The following is a 17,901-nucleotide window of genomic DNA, read 5'->3' as shown; positions in this document are numbered from 1 at the left end:
GGCGGCGCGTGCGCATGCGCGGCGCTCGGGCGGACATGGCGGCGGCGCTGTGTGGCGGCGCGCGGGGCCAGCTGCTGTGGTGGCTGCTGGCGGCCGCGGCGCTGGCCCCGCGGCCGGCCCGGGCCCTGATCGAGGGCCTGTACTGCGGGCGGCAGGTGTGCTACGACGTGCTGGGCGTGAGCCGGGCCGCGGGCAAGGCCGAGATCGCCCGCGCCTACCGGCAGCTCGCCCGCCAGTACCATCCGGACCGGCACCGCGGGGAGCCGGCCGGGCCCGGCGGGGAGACCCTGCAGACGGCGCACGAGAAGTTCCTGCTCATCGCCACCGCCTACGAGACCCTCAAGGTGAGAGAGCGGGACCGCTGCCCCGGCCGGAGCCGCTCCGGTAAGAGACACCGCGGGGGGGCGAGCGGGGCGGCTGGAGCTGAGGGGTTCCCCTGAGGGCAGAGGGGGCGCCCTCGGGCGGGCGGGCTGGCGTGGGCACTAGGGGTTCCCCTGGGGGAGAGGGGGCGCCCTCGGGCGGGCGGGCTGGCGTGGGCACTAGGAGTTCCCCTGAGGGGAGAGGGGGCGCCCTCGGGCGGGCGTGCTGGCGTGGGCACTAGGGGTTCCCCTGGGAGGGGGTGCCCTCGGGCGGGCGGGCGGGGCCACTAGGGGTTCCCCTGGGGGAGTGGGGGCGCCCTTGGGCGGGCGGGCTGGCGTGGGCACTAGGGGTTCCCCTGAGGGGAGAGGGGGCGCCCTCGGGCGGGCGGGCTGGCGTGGGCACTTGGGGTTCCCCGGGGGGAGGGGGGGCGCCCTCGGGCGGGCGGGCTGGCGTGGGCACTAGGGGTTCCCCTGGGGGAGAGGGGACGCCCTCGGGCGGGCGGGCTGGCGTGGGCACGAGGGGTTCCCCCGGGGGAGTGGGGACGCCCTCGGGCGGGCTGGCTGGCGTGGGCACTAGGGGTTCCCTGAGGAGAGGGGCGCCCTCGGGCGGGCGGGCTGGCGTGGGTACTAGGGGTTCCCCTGAGGAGGGGGCGCCTCGGGCGGGCGGGCTGGCGTGGGCACTAGGGTTCCCCTGGGAGAGGGGGGGCGCCCTCGGGCGGGCGGGCTGGCGGGGGTACTAGGGGTTCCCCTGAGGGGAGAGGGGGTGCCCTCGGGCGGGCGGGCTGGCGTGGGCACTAGGGTTCCCCTGAGGGGAGAGGGGGCGCCCTTGGGCGGGCGGGCTGGCGTGGGCACTAGGGGTTCCCCTGGGGGAGAGGGGGTGCCCTCGGGCGGGCTGGCGTGGGCACTAGGGGTTCCCTGAGGGGAGGGGGCGTCCTCGGGCGGGCGGGCTGGCGTGGGCACTAGGGGTTCCCCTGGGAGGGGCGCCTTGGGCGGGCGGGCGGGCGGGGGCACTAGGGGTTCCCCTGGGGGAGAGGTGTCCTCGGGCGGGCGGGCTGGCGTGGGCACTGGGGTTCCCCTGAGGAGAGGCGTCCTCGGCGGGCGGGTTGGCGTGGGCACTAGGGGTTCCCCTGGGGGAGAGGGGGAGCCCTCGGGCGGGATGGCGTGGGCACTAGGGGTTCCCCTGAGGAGAGGCGCCCTCGGGCGGGCGGGCTGGCGTGGGCACTAGGGTTCCCCTGGGGGAGAGGGGGTGCCCTCGGGCGGGCTGGCGTGGGCACTAGGGGTTCCCCTGAGGGGAGAGGGGGCGCCCTCGGGCGGGCTGGCGTGGGCACTAGGGGTTCCCCTGGGGGAGAGGGGGCGCCCTCGGGCGGGCAGGCTGGCGTGGGCACTAGGGGTTCCCCTGGGGGAGAGGGGACGCCCTCGGGCGGGCAGGCTGGCGTGGGCACTAGGGGTTCCCCTGGGGGAGAGGGGGCGCCCTCGGGCAGGTTGGCGTGGGCACTAGGGGTTCCCCTGAGGGGAGAGGGGCTTCCAGCCCAGAGGTCAGGCTGGGCGGGGGGTGTCTGGGGAAAGCCGAGCGAGCAGGACTAGCTTGTGGGAATAGGGGTGCTGGGGGGGATAGGTGGGAGGGTGACACTTGCTGGGGGGCTCCCCACACTGAGGAAGTAGGGGGCTGGGCTGAGGGAGAGGAGGGCAATAAGAGCACAGGCTGGGGAGCTGCAGAAGATGGGGTCTGTTTCAAGCTGGAGGTGCCCACCCCGGTCAGGGGCCCGGGTGATGCCAGGGGTCTCAGTGAGGTGTATGGGGATGATGACTGGCTGGCTCTGGGACTTGGTTCACAGCTGAGGTCTGGCCCAGATTGGTTGCCACTGGGATCCTGTTCCCATCAGCAGGTCCTGGGGCAATGGCCAGGTATCAAAATCCAACCTCTGCAGTTGGCACTAACTCACATCTTTGTAGGCACCCTCAGCAGAGAGGGGATGAGCCACTGTCCCCTAGCTGTGGTCACAGCAGGTCAGGGCTGAGAAGCTGATAGGGCAGCATGGTGGAAGCAGACAGAGCAGCTGCCCCGTTTTGTGGATAGAAGACTAGGGCTCCACTAGAGTAAATTAATGTAAACGGCTTGGCTGGGAGGAAACAGAAAAGTAAGTGTAGTTAAGGTAAAATAAGAGAGGAATCATTTTGTTACTTTAAAAGTGTGATTAAAACTAGCTGTTAGCATGGGGACCACATCACAACTGTGTAAAGTAAAGGTCACTTGCTTCCTAACTGTTTTCAAAACATGCATTTTACAATTCAGCATTTGTTACTTAACTAACTTAGAGTGATGAAAAAATGGGACCCACAGCTTTGTGTAGTATAGTTAAACTCGGGTGTAAAATAAGGAGGCAGGTACATGTCTGGTGCAGATATTACCTCCTAGATGACATGGTCTCACAGGAGGTTAGTACTTTTAAAGCTTCATGGTCCCCTCCACATCTCTGGGCTGATGAGAGCCTTCGGGAGGGTAGATAAAAGATGAGTGCTGCTTCTCCCTCTCCCCTCTGTAGGGTTCCCATTTTGGCTTCTGCAGAATATGAGGGGCTAGGGGGAGGAAGCCAGCTGGATTAATCCAGATATCACTCCTTTCCCTCCTCTCCCCCCCCAAAAAAATCTATAGAAGAAAACTTCATACATGACTGTCTTGTACCTGTGTGACAGCCATAGTGAGAAGAAATCCCTAGAAGTACAGCTCCTACAGAAGTTATGCTTTTCTTTTTCCCTGGGCGGGATAGTCTCACATAGTGGATGAAAGGGTACATGTGTGAAGAATGCATTGTGGTATTTTTCTTTTAGGGTGTGATTTGTGCTGCATTTGTCTGGATCTTATTTACAGCTGCCTATCCATATAGTTTTTTATAATAGGAGATTCATCATAAGTACTTGTACACTGTTTTATTTCTCAATAAATGATTGATTTGTGCATCTGGGAATGGAGACGCTCTCCTTTTTCTCTTTTTCCCCCCCTAGCCCATATCAGCTCCACACAAAAGACCAAATAAGTAACAATCTATTTGGATGCCCCCTAAACACTTTGGATAAATGGGGTTGTGCTGTAGTGCATAGTATAACATTTTGTATCTGAAGGCTATAGAAAAAGGTGCATTTTAGAGATTCCAATATAGCTGTCATTTTATAATCTTACTGGAGGAACCCCGGAGAGAGAAAATAAATTTAATGTACTGGTGTGTGTGAGTGTGAAATACCAAAGAAACCTCCCACAGTAGCATTTAACTTCAAAAGGGGAACTACATAAAAGCAAGGAGGCTAATTAAATAGAAATTAAAAGGATCAGTCATGAGTGAAATGCTTGCAAGCTGCATGATTTTTTTAAAAAAATACCATAATGGATATTCAAGGTATATATGTACCACAAATAGGGAAGAAAAAAAGTAAGAGGACCAAAAAAATGCCAGCATTGCTAAACAACAGAGTAAAAGAGACAGTTAGAGACAAAAGACATCCTTTAAAAATTGGAAATCCACCCAACTGATGAAAATGGAACGAACATAAACTCTGGCAAGTGAAGTGTAAAAGTATAATTAGGCAGCCCGAAAAAGAATTTGAAGAGCAGCTAGCAAAAGACAAAAACTGACAGTAACAATTTTAAAAGTACATTGGAGGCAGGAAATCTGCCAGTCAGTGGGGCCATTGGATGGTCAAGGTGCTAAATGAGTACTCGAAGACAAGATCATTGGGAAGAAGCTAAATGATTGCTTTGGTCTTCACTGCAGAGGATGTGAGGGAGATTCCCACACCTGAGACATTCTTTTTAGGTAACACATCTGAGGAACTGTCCCAGGTTGAGGAGTCAGTAAGAGGAGGTTTTGTAACAAATTGATAGATTAAACAGTAATAAGTCCCCAAGACCAGATAGTATTCACCCAAGATTTCTGAAGGAGCTCAAATATGAAAATGGAGAACTACTAACTGTGGTACGTAACCTATCACTTAAATCAGCCTCTGTACCTGATGACTAGCAGATAGCTAATGTGATGCCAGTTTAAAAAAAAAAAAAAAAAAGGCTCCAGAGGCGATGCTGGTAAACCCAACTGCAGTACCTGGCAAATCGGTTGAAACTATAGCAAATAATAGAATATCAAACACATAGATTAACACAATATGTTCGGGAAGAGTCAACACCGCTTTTTGTAAAAGGGAAATCCTGCCTCACCAAGCTGTTAGAATTCTTTGAGGGTTCAACAAATGTATGGACAAGAGTAATCCAGTGGATGTAGTATACTTGGACTTTCAGAAGCCTTTGACAGGGTCCCTCACCAAAGGTTCTTAAGCAAAGTAAGGAGTCATAGGTTAAGAGGGAAGGTCGTCCTCATGGATCAGTAACTGGTTAACAGAAAACAAAGGGTTGGAATAAATGGTCAGTTTTCGCAGTGAACAGAGGTGAATAGTGGGGTTCCCCAAGGATCTGTACTGGGACCAGTGCTGTTCTTCATATTCATAAATGATCTGGAAAAAAGGGTAAACAGTGAGGTGGCAAAATTTGCAGATGATACAAAATTACCCAAGACACCTAAGTCCAAAGCAGACTGAAGAGTTAAAAAGGACCTCACAAGACTAGGTGACAAAATAAAAGATGAAATTGAATGTTGATAAATGCAACAGCAACAATGTTAGGAACCATTAGGAAAGGGATAGATAAGACAGAAAATACCATAATGCCACTATATAAATTTGTGGCGTGCCCACACCTTGAATACTGCATGCAGTTTTGGTTGCTCCATCCCAAAAAATATATATTAGAATTGGAAAAAATACATTATTAGGGGTATGGAACAGCTTCCATATGAGGGGAGATTAGAGACTGGGACTGTTCATCCTGGAAAAGAGACAGATTGGGGGTGGGGGGGAAGAGATATGATAGAGGTCTATAAAATCATGAATGGTGTAGAGAAAGTGAATAAGGGAGTGGTGTTTACCCTTTCACATAATAGAAGACCCAGGGGCCACCCAGAGAAATTATTAAGCAGCAGATTTAAAACATAAGGAAGTACTACTCACAATGCACAGTGAACCTGTAGAACTTGTTGCCAGAGGATGTGTTGTGAAGGCCAAAAGTAGAACTGGGTTAAAAAAAAAAGAGAGAAATTCATAGACGATATGGCTATTATCCAAGACAGTCAGGGTTGCCAACCCTACGTTCTGAGTGTCGCTAAACCTCTGGCTGCTAGAAGCAGGGACTGGACGACAAGGAATGGATCACTCGATAAACTGCCCTGTTCTGTTTATTCCCTCTGAAGCATCTGGCACTGGCCACTGTTGGAAGACAGGATACTGAGCTAACTGGAGAATTGGTCTGACCCATTATGGCCGTTCTTATGTAAAAATGACCTTTATTTCCGCTGTATTTTCCAGATTGTCACTTTGCCATATGCCACGTGACCATCTAATGATCCTCATACAATGCTAGCATTCAGCAGTATAGAGTTAAAATTGTGATATAACCATAACTGTCATGAGCAAGCTTCAGGAAAATCAATGTAATTTAACGTCATTTCCATGTTCTATATACTTAAAAATATTTCATTAAGTATTCTGTAAGAAATTGACTATACGAAATGTCAATCCAAAGGGGAAGTGTTCCAAAAATGAAACAAATTGAAACAAACCAGAAATAGGAGGGTAGAATGGAAGTGCCCTTTCAGTTGTGACTGAAAGGGTACTTTGTAATTTTCGTTTTTGTTTATTCCTGCCAATATTGACACTGCAGACTACAGAAGGGTATCCAAATAAGCAAGCATCAGGGGCATTATTTATTTGTGAAGAGTCCCTTACTGGAGAAATTCAAGGACCTTTGCTTGCGAAAGCAATTAGGGCTACCTATTAAGCTCAAAAGCAATGGGTTTTCTCTCAAAAATAGTGCTACTTGAGACCTGCATGCAAACTGTACAGTCTCTTCCACACCTTTCCTTTTTTCCTTTGGAAGGCTTCTTCATTCCATTACCAATAAAATTAGGCATATTCAGACTGGTAGCTCTGATTTTGCAAACAAACTACAGTAGAACCTTTAAGATACAAACACCAGAGTTGCAGACTTACCGGTCAACTGGACACCCTGTGGAACTGGAAGTCATCAATCAGGCAGCAGCGCAGACCAAAAAACCAAACAAACAGCAAATACTGTACTGCCTCTGGACTTTAGCCATGGAGCTCAGGGCTTCAGCTGCACAGAGGGTTGGGGCTGCAGCTGTCGGTGAGGGCATGTCAGGGCGGGGGGGGGGGGGAGGTGCTTGGGGCTTCAGACCCTCGGGAGCACTGGAGCTTGTGGCTTTAGACTGGGGGAGGAGTGCTGGAGCTTGGGGCTTCAGCCCTGCAGGGTGCGCTGCGGCTTGGGGCTTTATCTGCGAGGGGAGTGCCGGTTTCAGCACTGATGCTCCCCCTGTAGCTGAAGCCCCCCACCTACCCCCTCACGCCCCGCTGAAGCCAGGAGCAGAGCTGCAGGGCTGAAGCCCCCAAGGGTCAGAAGTCTAACCTCTTCAGAGTTATGGAACATTTCAGAGTTACGGACAGCCTCTATTCCTGAGGTGTCCATAACTCTGAGGTTCTACTGTATTGTCTTTCAGTTGAAACTTCCCATAACTCTCGTAATGTAGTAATCCCTAGATATATTATGGATACATTTGCTATATCAATATTTGAGTTAGCTTTAAAGTTTTTAAGCTACTAACTGAGTGGCAAGGTAAAAAGTCGCTGAAGGAAAAAAATATGAACAAAGTCAAGTAAAATGTGTAAGCACTCTAAAGGGTATATAAACATCTTGTATTTCATCTGGAAATAGTCCCCATCTCCAATTGTAGCAAAGTACATTCACTGGAGTCACATTAATCCCCTGTACCCAACTTCCAGACACTTAGAGCATTGCATTTGATATGTTCATCCAGGTATCCTCTCAATTTAAAAATCACAGTTCTGAATTTTTTTAATACTAATGTTACAAGTAGTGTCTGAGATTCTTATAACTGGAAGAAAGATGAGAGAAAAATCTACTTTTTACAGTTTGTTTACTTTGTGCTTTTGGAAACACTGCTTCCCCCTGTTTGGCTTCCCTACCCAGCAGTAGGGAGGAGGAAGATAGTTTAAAAAAACAAAAAAAGTAAAATGTAATCATTCATAAATTAGCAGCGGGTGTTGTGGAGGATAAGCATAGTATGTGAAATGACCCAACAATTTTTAAAAGTAATGTTCCAGACTTTTCAAGTTAAACATGTTCCTTTAAAATGGTGAGAAAAGTAATGAATTCAGGATCAGAATGGCTGAAGGGATTTCTGAGGAAAGATTATAATGGCCAGATAGGTGTAGCTTGGCTAAGCCACAGCTAAGGGATGAAGTAAAAGATACAGGAGCAGGTATAAATACATGAAAGGATGGGGGTTGCTTTACCTAGTGTTAGGTCAGTGTAACGAGATAAAATAATTAACAGCAGGATACCAAGGGAGGAAAAAATAACTTTTGAAGTGGTAAGAGAGTGGCCCATTACAGACCGTTGACAAGAAGGTGTGAGTAACAGTAGGGAGAAATTAGCATTGGGGAAATTGTTTAGGTTTTGTAGTGACCCAGCCACTCCCAGTCTTTATTCAGGCCTTTATTCAGGTCTGATGGTATCTAGTTTTCAAATTAATTCCAGTTCTGCAGCTTCACGTTGGAGCCTGTTTTTGAAGGGTTTTTTGTTGTTGAAGAATTGCCACTTTGAGGTCTGTTATTGAGTGGCCAGAGAAATTGAAGTGTTCTCCTACTGGTTTTTGAATGTTATGATTCCTGATGTCAGATTTGTGTCCATTTATTCTTTTGCGTAGAGGGCTCATTCACCTGCACATCTACCAATGTGATATATGCCATCATTGCCAGCAATGCTCCTCTGCCATGTACATTGGCCCAACCGGACACTCTCTGCTGGGAATGGTTGGGTCATTACAAAACCTAAACTTAATTTCCCCAATACTAATTTCTACCTACTGTTACTCACACCTTCTTGTCTGTAATGGGCCACTCTCTTACCGCTTCAAAAGTTATTTTTCCTCCCTTGGTATCCTGCTGTTAATTATTTTATCTCATTAGACCAGGGGTGGGCAAACTTTTTGGCCCAAGGGCCACATCAGGGTTGGCAACTGTATGGAGGGTGGGTAGGGAAGGCTGTGCCTCCCCAAACAGCCAGCCCCTGACCCCTATCTGCCCCCTCCCAGTTCCCACCCCCTGACTGCCCCCCTCAGAACCCCCAACCCATCCAAACCCCACTGCTCCTTGTCCCCGACTGTCCCCTCCCAGGACCCCCGCCCACTATCCAACCCCCCCCCGACTGCCCTGACCCCTATCCACACCCCTGCCCCAACTGCCTCCGGGATCCCACCCCCTTATCCAACCCCCTCTCGGCTTCCTGTTCCCTAACTGCCCTCCCAACCACTATCCACATCCTCGCCCCCTGACAGGCCTCCCAGGACTACCAACCCTCCCTGTTCCCCATCCCCTTCCTGCTCCCGCAGAACCTCCGCCCCATCCAACCGCCCCCTCCTCCCTGACTGCCCCCACGACCCACCTGCTCCTTTACCAAAACCCCCCGCTCCCCACCCCCTTACCAACAGGAGCTCGCAGCCACGACACCCAGCCAGAGCCAGCTGTGCTCCCCACACTGCCCAGCGGGAGCAGCAGGCCAGAGCATGGCCCATGCGGTGGCATGGCAGTGGGGGAGAGGCTGGGGACTAGGCTAACTGGCTGGGAGCTCAGGGGCCGGGCCAGGCCGGGCCGTAGTTTGCCCATGTCTGCGTTACACTGATCTAACACTTGGTAAAGCAACACCCATCCTTTCATGTATTTATACCTGCTCCTGTATCTTTTACTTCATACATCCAATGAAGTGGGTTATAGCCCACAAAAGCTTATGCCCAGATAAATTTGTTAGTCTTTGAGGTGCCACAAGGACTCCTCGTTTTTTGTTGTTGTTGTTTTTTTTTTGGCTGATCCAGACTAACACGGCTACTGCTGAAACCAGCTAAGGAATGGAGCGTGTAATCTACAGATATTTTATGGGAGAAAGAAGAGAATTATGCTGGATGGTACAAAGGGTATAATTAAGACTAATTAAATGTAAATAAGAGATGAGATGCTTAGGCTAAATACCAGGAAAAAGTTGAGAAAGTGAGATCCGTTAGGCCGTGGAAATCTCCCAAAGGAAATGGTAGCAGTCCTGTCACTTGGTGTATTTAATATTAGACTGCCCCCAAAAAACTGAAAAACATACACACACTCTTAAAATACAGAGTATTTTAAAACAAAACAAAAACCCTCACCTTGCATTGACTCTGAGATGGGTTAGAACCAATTAATACAAACCATGTGCTTAGTATGTGGCTGTCAAATGCTTAACTGTTTCATAATGAAATTTCTTGAGACAGGGCCAAGTATGCATTACTCAGTCAGGGCTACATATGTGTTTTAGAATAAACTCGTTTAGGTTACCAGAGTACAGGAAAAGATCTGAAGAATTTTCATAATACCTGGAAAGCAGTAGCTTCTTATTGAATATTAAAAATTGAATTTTTTTAAAAAAGTTTTTCCCTGTCTTCCATATAGAAATCAGGCTAACACAGGTTTTACAACAGTTTTGTGGCTAACGATGTTGTAACACTAAAGTAATTTTGGTAACTAAAAATCACTTTGCTACCAAGCCATCTTATGAAATATTCTATGTGACACTGATTAAAAGCTTAAGGATACAAACCTACAAAATTTTGTTTTAACTGTTTTCTTGCCAGGATGAAGAAACACGTAAAGATTATGATTACATGTTGGATCATCCTGAAGAGTATTACAGCCATTATTATCACTACTACAGCAGGAGATTGGCACCTAAAGTGGACGTCAGGATAGTGATTCTAGTCACTGTATGTGCTATCTCCGTGTTTCAGGTGAAATATATTTATGTTTATTATGACTATTATATTGAATTTCTAAACTGGAGAATAGTAAAAGCTGAAATCTAGATTCCTTTACCATGAGTCAGTTACTGAGGTTTTTTTCTTTAATTGTACAAATAGAAGGCTCCATTGTTTCTGCTTAAGTGTTGTCTACTATCGTTGATGTGCTAGACAGATATTTGTCCAGTCATAGAAATCTGTATCCTGGACCAAGGCTGGGCAGTTAGTGGTATTAACTTGTTTGTTTGGGGGTTTTTTTGGTACCATATATTTAAAGGATAAGAAACTTGCACTGCTGGAGAAATAATCTAATTCGATAGTTCAAAAAAATTAAAGGCTGAACAGTCTATCTCAATAGTAGGAGCTAGATTATTGCTCAATGTTAGACTGAGCTAATTTCTCATTTTTATATCAGTGTTTTAAGAAACTAGTTTTGAAATTCTTCTTGAAAGAATGTTCATAATGACTGATGTATTTAAAAAAATTATGCTCCTGATTTCATAGTAGCCATTAAAATAAGAATTAGCTTCAATCAGTGAAGTCTTGCTCTTAAAATGCATGTATTTTGCTGTGTAGAAATTTGTAAATATTTTGTTTTGGATAAGGAAATAACTCTGTATACATCTTTGAGCAATTGTTTAAATAGAATAAATTTCTTAACTCTTTTCTTTAACACTTAACATTACATATATTGGAGTTACTTGCTCAAGACGTCTATAAAAGATAAAATGTCCGATAGTTAATATGCTGTAGCTGAAGAAATGATTGACCCTTGCTAACTGATGGTCCAGATGTGTGTGTCAGCATTTCCCCCCCAAATAACCCAACTAGGAGCTTTTGATTCCTTAATGCTTATGGCACCATCTACAGATCAGTAGCTGTCCTAGAGTTCTCACCCTCCAAGCAATGTTCACTTGAACTGGTAGATCCCTAAAGGCTTATACAGCTACATATCCTACTTCTCCTCAAGCCCACTTGGTTCTGATGGTGAAATAGCACCCATCTCTCCTTCTTTTCTTTGGGTATAAATGGGGAGATTCGTTTTTGCCTGAAATTTTCTAAACTGGAAAATAGTAAAAACTGAAGTCTAGATTCCTTTACCATTAGTCAGTTACTGGGGTTTTGATGATTGCAAAGCCAACATAACCTCACATCTAAATCTATTTGGCTTTCGTTTGCTCTTTGCTATAGCTATTGCCTTAATGCAAGAGTTGATCTTTCCATAAGTTGCACTTCACATCTTTCACTAAGGAAGTGTTGCCCCAGTAAGACTTTGGTAACTATTTGGGTGAATTAGGCAGAGAAAAGGCTGTTTTTTTTCCTCATCTTTCTATCCTTGTTTTGTCTGTCCTCTCCTAACTCAAGAATGAAGCAAGAGATGGAGGGGGATTGAGTCTTGTAAAGCAAATCCTGTCAAGCTAATAAGATTGCCCTTACATAAACTGTTTAATTAACCATTTAAAATGGTTAGCGCCACTTATGATGTACTGTTCTACTGCTTTAGTTGCAAATCCAAGATAATTAAAAATCTTTAAAACCTTTTTTGTCCAGTAGAAAACAGTGAAACAGTTTAACGTGACATTTTAAGCGAAGATGTATTGTGTGCCAATCTAAACAGTGACTCGTAGTCCTGTAATACCATAATATGGACTAGCTACAGTGGGTAAATCCTCTGATACTGAACTGGAGAATTAGAATTAAGGTCCCAAATTATTTAATGCATTGAAGTTTGCAAACCATAATTCCATTTGTATCAAACTTCTGCTGAAAGTGATGTTTGTATGTGGGAGAAATGATCTCACCAAAATAGGGTTCCACGGTACTGGACAAGAATAGAATTTCTGTCAAGCAGCAAACTCAAAATATGACCCCTATTGTGCCATCATTGCTTGTGGTAGTATGCAATGAGTGAAGAAATTCTGCATACTCATCAAACAAATGTATAAGCAGCTGAGCCACAGTGTTTTAGTATGGAAGAGAAGCATTTTCTTAACTGTTGTCGTATTCTGTAGCAAGACATGATGCTTCTGGTAAATTAGTTTCTAGAATATGCCCTGCAAGCTTCCCCCCATTGCTCTGTAATTTCTTTGCATCTCTGTAAGAATAAACATAGCAGTTGCTAGTATACTGGGTTTCATTAATAATGTGGGGTTAAAAACCTGTCACTGAGGCAGAGAAAATCAGCAGGAAAGGTTGCTAATGTAATCCACAGGATAATCCTTCAGTATGAAAATAACTTCTATCTGATATACCGTAATACATGGATATTATGAAAATTAATCTTTCACTATCTTACTACTGTTGTAAACTTGTTCTACCTGTCATTAAAAAGAATGAAATTAAATGTTATCAGATTCTTCTTTTCCTTGTACATTCTAGATTGTGAAATGTTTTCTTTAGCAGAATGAGCACAGGGTTGGAGCCCAAGACGTAAAGAGTTCTAATCCTGGGTTTAACAATGCTAACACATTGTGGCATTTGTTCCCCATCCAGTAGCTGGCCCACAAAAAGATTTGAGTCTGCGATTGGTGTTAAGCCAAGGGGATCTGGTCCTTCAGCTTAGGTAGGACAATCACACTTTTCAGGCCCCACAGAAGACCCTTTCCGGGCAGGGATGTTTTTACACTGCCGTTGCTACTGACTTGCTGTAAGACCATGGGCACGTCCGTTCACCCCTCTGCATCTATCAAATGGGGATACTACCACTTTTACTAAATATGATTATGATGTACCAGAGGTCGTGGATTATCTTATGTTTTTCTTCTGTTTTCTTTGTTAAAGCTACTGCTGGAACTAACAAGCTATTACTTTTTTCTATTCTAGTTCTTCAGCTGGTGGAGTAGCTACAACGAGGCCATCAACTACCTAGCTACAGTGCCAAAATATCGTATACAAGCATTTGAGATTGCCAAGCAACAGGGCCTACTGAATAGGGCTAAAGAAAAAGGCAAAAACAGACGGTCTAAGGAAGAAATCCGTGAGGAAGAGGAAGAAGTAATCAAAGACATTATCAAAAATAAAATAGATATAAAAGGCGGCTATCAGAAGCCTAAAATATATGATATCCTTCTATTCCAAATCCTCTTAGCTCCTTTTTACTTATGCAAGTATATAGCTTGGTATTGTTGGTGGATTTATTGTTTTAATATTAAAGGGCGAGAATATGGTGAGGAAGAGAAGCTGTATATCATACGCCGGTACATGAAAATGTCGCAGTCTCAGTTTGACAGTCTGGAAGATAATCAGAAAGAGACGTTCCTGGAACGGCAGCTATGGATAAGAGAGAACTATGAGGTGAGTAGTTGTGGCATGTTGTGAAAATGAACGTTAAATGCCCAATTTACCCAGCTTAAAAACTGGTGTTCTCCCAGGGTGTCTATTGTGGTTGTACTGCATGTAAGACTATGATTCATTTCTAGATATCGCTCATTAAGCTGGAGATTTTTGGCAATGGGTTCAGGTTTTCTGATCAAAGACAGTCTTTGCTCATCTATCAATATGCTAGAATATCACCCTTATAAATTAAAAACACTTTTTTAACACAACCATTATAAATGCTGGGGGCAAAACGGGGTGTGGGTTGGAGGCTGACAGCTTGCAATGCCCCATGTAAAAACCTCGCAACCCCCTGAAGGGTCCCAACCCCCAGTTTGAGAACCCCTGCTCCAAAGTAAGTGTTTGTTTTTTATCACTCTACCAATTCAGCTAGTTCCTGACTCTGCCCTCTTTACCCTTCAGTAGTTCCTCTGACTTGCAGTGATCCAGGGTCTGACATACTTCTTGCAGGGCGTGGCTGTTTTATTCAAATATAGTGGTCCATTGTTCCAGATCAGAGACTCCACACAATACACAAGCTCCGTGCCCTGGTCCTGGGGATATTCCAGAACCTATTACTTTGATTTAAGTACTGACTCTGCTTCTTGTTGTACAAGACCCAAGTGAAGGATTATCCTTGTACCAAGGAATTTGTAAGTGAGAACACATTAGGAGCCCTCATAGCTCTTTAGCACAGTAGATCTATATTTAAACGTTTTCTGCCTTACTGTGTTGCTGTGGTGATTTTATGACTATTGAGAGCAGTACTTCATATTTTGTAACTGTGCCACATAGTGTCTACAGTTAGCCAGTCTAGGGTGCAGAGTTCTTCAAATCTCTTGTGCAGAAAAACTTCAGTTACCATTGAGACACCATGCAGTTATCCACTGTTGGAGATCAACCCTACTGACTGTTACTAGAAAGAGGCTAGCTAGTTCAGCAGCAGGTGGAAAAAATGCTAGGAACTGAAAGAATCACAGTAGCAGCAGTGCCAAATTTCAGACCTAGATAAACAGGCTTGAAAAAGTTTCTGAAGTCTTGATCATGGGGAAGTTAACTGTACACGTGACTTCCACATGGCATGGTGGCTTTTTCATAACGTAATGGAGGGAAAAATTGCAGTCAAGACCCCGAGATTTACTGATCCTTTGAAACCGGTGTGTTTAGTACTGTTGTATCCCCCTGAGGATGTTATATTTTAAAGATTAGATTGTTGAATTGGTGCCCCCCACCCCCACCCGAAAGTAGCTATCAGCATTTGCTTAGAATTTCCTGGCAATTAAAATATCCAGTTATAATTCTAATCCTAATGCATCAAATGTGGTGATAAAAGCATTTACTTCCAGAGCTAGACAGATTGGGTATACCCATGTTCCAAAATTTGTCTGATTAGTCTTGACTACAGAAGGACACAAGTATGAAAACAACTGGAGGAAACTGTTAAACCAGTGGGTCTAGCTACTACATTGAATATTTCCTATACAGTAAAGGGTTTGCTTAGTGTCCTGAGTATTGCCTGTCTTTGGCCTGGTCTACACTACGCGTTTAAACCGATTTTAGCAGCGTTAAACCGATTTAACGCTGCACCCGTCCACATAACGAGGCCCTTTATATCAATATAAAGAGCTCTTTAAACCAGTTTCTGTACTTCTCCCCGACGAGAGGAGTAGTGCTGAAATCAGTATTACCATATCCGATTAGGGTTAGTGTGGCCGCAAATCGACGGTATTGGCCTCCGGGCGGTATCCCACAGTGCATTGTGACTGCTCTGGACAGCAATCTGAACTCAGATGCACTGGCCAGGTAGACAGGAAAAGCTCCGCGAACTTTTGAATTTCATTTCCTGTTTGCCCAGTGTGGAGCTCTGATCAGCACAGGTGGCGATGCAGTCCCAAATCCAAAAAGAGCTCCAGCATGGACCGTACGGGAGATACTGGATCTGATCGCTGTATGGGGAGGCACATCTGTTCTATCACAGCTCCGTTACAGAAGACGAAATGATAAAGCACTTGAAAAAATCTCCAGAGGCCACAACAAGGACTCAGCACAGTGCTGCATGACAAGCGTAACGGAAAGCCAAAGAATCAAATGGACGCTCATGGAGAGAGGGAGGGGGTACTGAGGACTCCAGCTATCCCACAGTCCCCGCAGTCTCCGAAAAGCATTTGCATTCTTGGCTGGGCTCCAAGTGCCTGAAGGGTCAAAAACATTTTCCCGGGTGTTTCAGGGTGTATGTTGTCAATTTACACCCTTCACCCCCCTCCCTCCCCCGAAAGAAAAGGGAAAAAAATCGTTTCTCGCCTTTTTTCAATGTCACCCTATGTCTACTGCATGCTGCTGGTAGACGGGGTGCTGGAGAGCTAAACAGCAGCATCCTCTCCCCGATGTCAGACGGTACAGTACAGTAGGACTGGTATCCGTTCTCGTCATCAGCCCGTGAGTGCTCCTGGCTGGCCTCAGGTGAGGCTGGCCGGGGGCGCCTGGGTAAAAATAGGAATGATTCCCGGTCATTCCCAGTAGATGGTACAGAACAGCTGATAACCGTCCTCATCATAGCAACTGGGGGCTGAGCTTCATCAGCCACCTCCCTTTCATGTGTGTTTTAAAAAAAAAAAAAAAGCTTCTGTACTGCCTGGACTATCATAGCAGCGGGATGATGGGCTCCTATCCCCCGCATCATTTAATGTCCTGCCTGGACTATCATAGCAGCTGGAGGCTGCCTCACCCTCATTTTATCTCACTAACAAGTCACTGTTTCTTATTCCTGCATTCTTTATTACTTCATCACACAAATGGGGGGACACTGCCACGCTAGCCCAGGAAGGTTGGGGAAGGAGGGAAGCAACGGGTGGGGTTGTTGCAGGGGTACCCCCCGTGAATGGCATACAGCTCATAATTTCTGCAGGATCTGACACAGAGCAGCTGTGCTCTCTGGTTCTCTGATACACTGGTTCTCTAGTACACTAGCCCCATATTCTAGGCAGGACTGATTCTATTTTTAGATACCATAAAGGAGGGATTGACTCGGGAAGTCATTCCCATTTTTGTCTTTGCGCCCCCGGCCGACCTCAGCCAGGGGCACCCATGACAGCAGCAGACAGTACAGAACGACAGATAACCGTCTCTGCTATCATGCAAAAGCAAATGAATGCTGCTGTATCGCCTCTGTCAGTGGCATCCAGTACACACATGGTGACAGTGACAAAAGGCAAAACAGGCTCCATGGTTGCCATGCTATGACGTCTGCCAGGGCAATCCAGGGAAAAAGGGCGTGAAATGATTGTCTGCCATTGCTTTCCCGGAGGAAGGAGTGACTGATGACATTTACTCAGAACCACCCGTGACAATGATTTTTGCCCCATCAGGCACTGGGATCTCAACCCAGAATTCCAAGGGGGGGAGACTGCGGGAACTATGGGATCGCTACGGGATAGCTACCCACAGTGCAACGCTCCAGAAATCAACGCTATGGACCATGGACGCACACCGCCGAATTAATGTGCTTAGTGTGGCCGCGTGCACTCGACTTTATACAATCTGTTTTACAAAACCGGTTTATGTAAAATCGGAATAATCCCGTAGTGTAGACGTACCCTTTGTTGCTGTGAATAGTATTGTCTCCTGCACAAGCATACGGCTTTAGTTGACGTTCCTGTGTGTTTTACAATGCATTCTTTAAGGGCTTAATAAATTCGAGATAAAGCCAAATTCTGCTCTTACACCACCATAGACCTTAAATCCAAAGTAACTCAACCGAAGTTAATGGAGCTCTGGACCAAATTCTGTATTCCACCAGCAATCTGAGTCTGACCTGACTCTGTATAGCAACCTGGAGTGTGTGGTTTTAAAAAAAAAAAAAAAAGTCTGCAGTTTGATTCGTTGTAATAGCTGGAATAGCTCGCCTTGAGGGCAGACTTTTTCTTGGACTTTATTTAAAGTCACTTTTTCTTTCTTCTATCCAGGTCTACAAGCAAGAACAAGAGGAAGAGCTAAAGAAGAAGATGGCCATGGACCCTCGATGGAAGAGATATAGGCGGTGGATGAGGAATGAAGGACCTGGAAGATTAACATTTATTGATGACTGAAGGCTGCTGAACAATGTACAGTACTGATAAACCTGACTTGCAAAAAATTTTCGTAACTAAATTTTCAGAGTTTTATCTGCTGTGCCTCGGCAGTGATCTAAAACTCAGGAATAATTTCATCAGGCAGAAAATTAGTACAAGTTTACCATTTTTATAAATAAAAGTGAATCTGTTAAACAGAGA

General features: G+C 46.2%; 1 protein-coding gene across 1 annotated transcript; it reads left to right on the top strand.

The window, feature by feature from the left end:
* The first annotated feature begins 34 nt into the window (after positions 1–34).
* DNAJC25 (DnaJ heat shock protein family (Hsp40) member C25) lies at positions 35–17,901 on the top strand. Its single transcript, XM_039542783.1, has 4 exons — positions 35–344; positions 10,157–10,309; positions 13,142–13,612; positions 17,596–17,901. Exons 1-4 carry the CDS (start codon positions 36–38, stop codon positions 17,716–17,718), a joined length of 1,056 nt encoding a protein of 351 aa, XP_039398717.1. The 5' UTR covers position 35; the 3' UTR covers positions 17,719–17,901.

The sequence above is a fragment of the Mauremys reevesii genome, linkage group 6, assembly GCF_016161935.1.
Source record: "Mauremys reevesii isolate NIE-2019 linkage group 6, ASM1616193v1, whole genome shotgun sequence".
Taxonomy (NCBI): Eukaryota; Metazoa; Chordata; order Testudines; family Geoemydidae; genus Mauremys; species Mauremys reevesii.
Note: the sequence above shows the minus strand (reverse complement) of the source record. Positions and strands in the feature narration are given on the sequence as shown.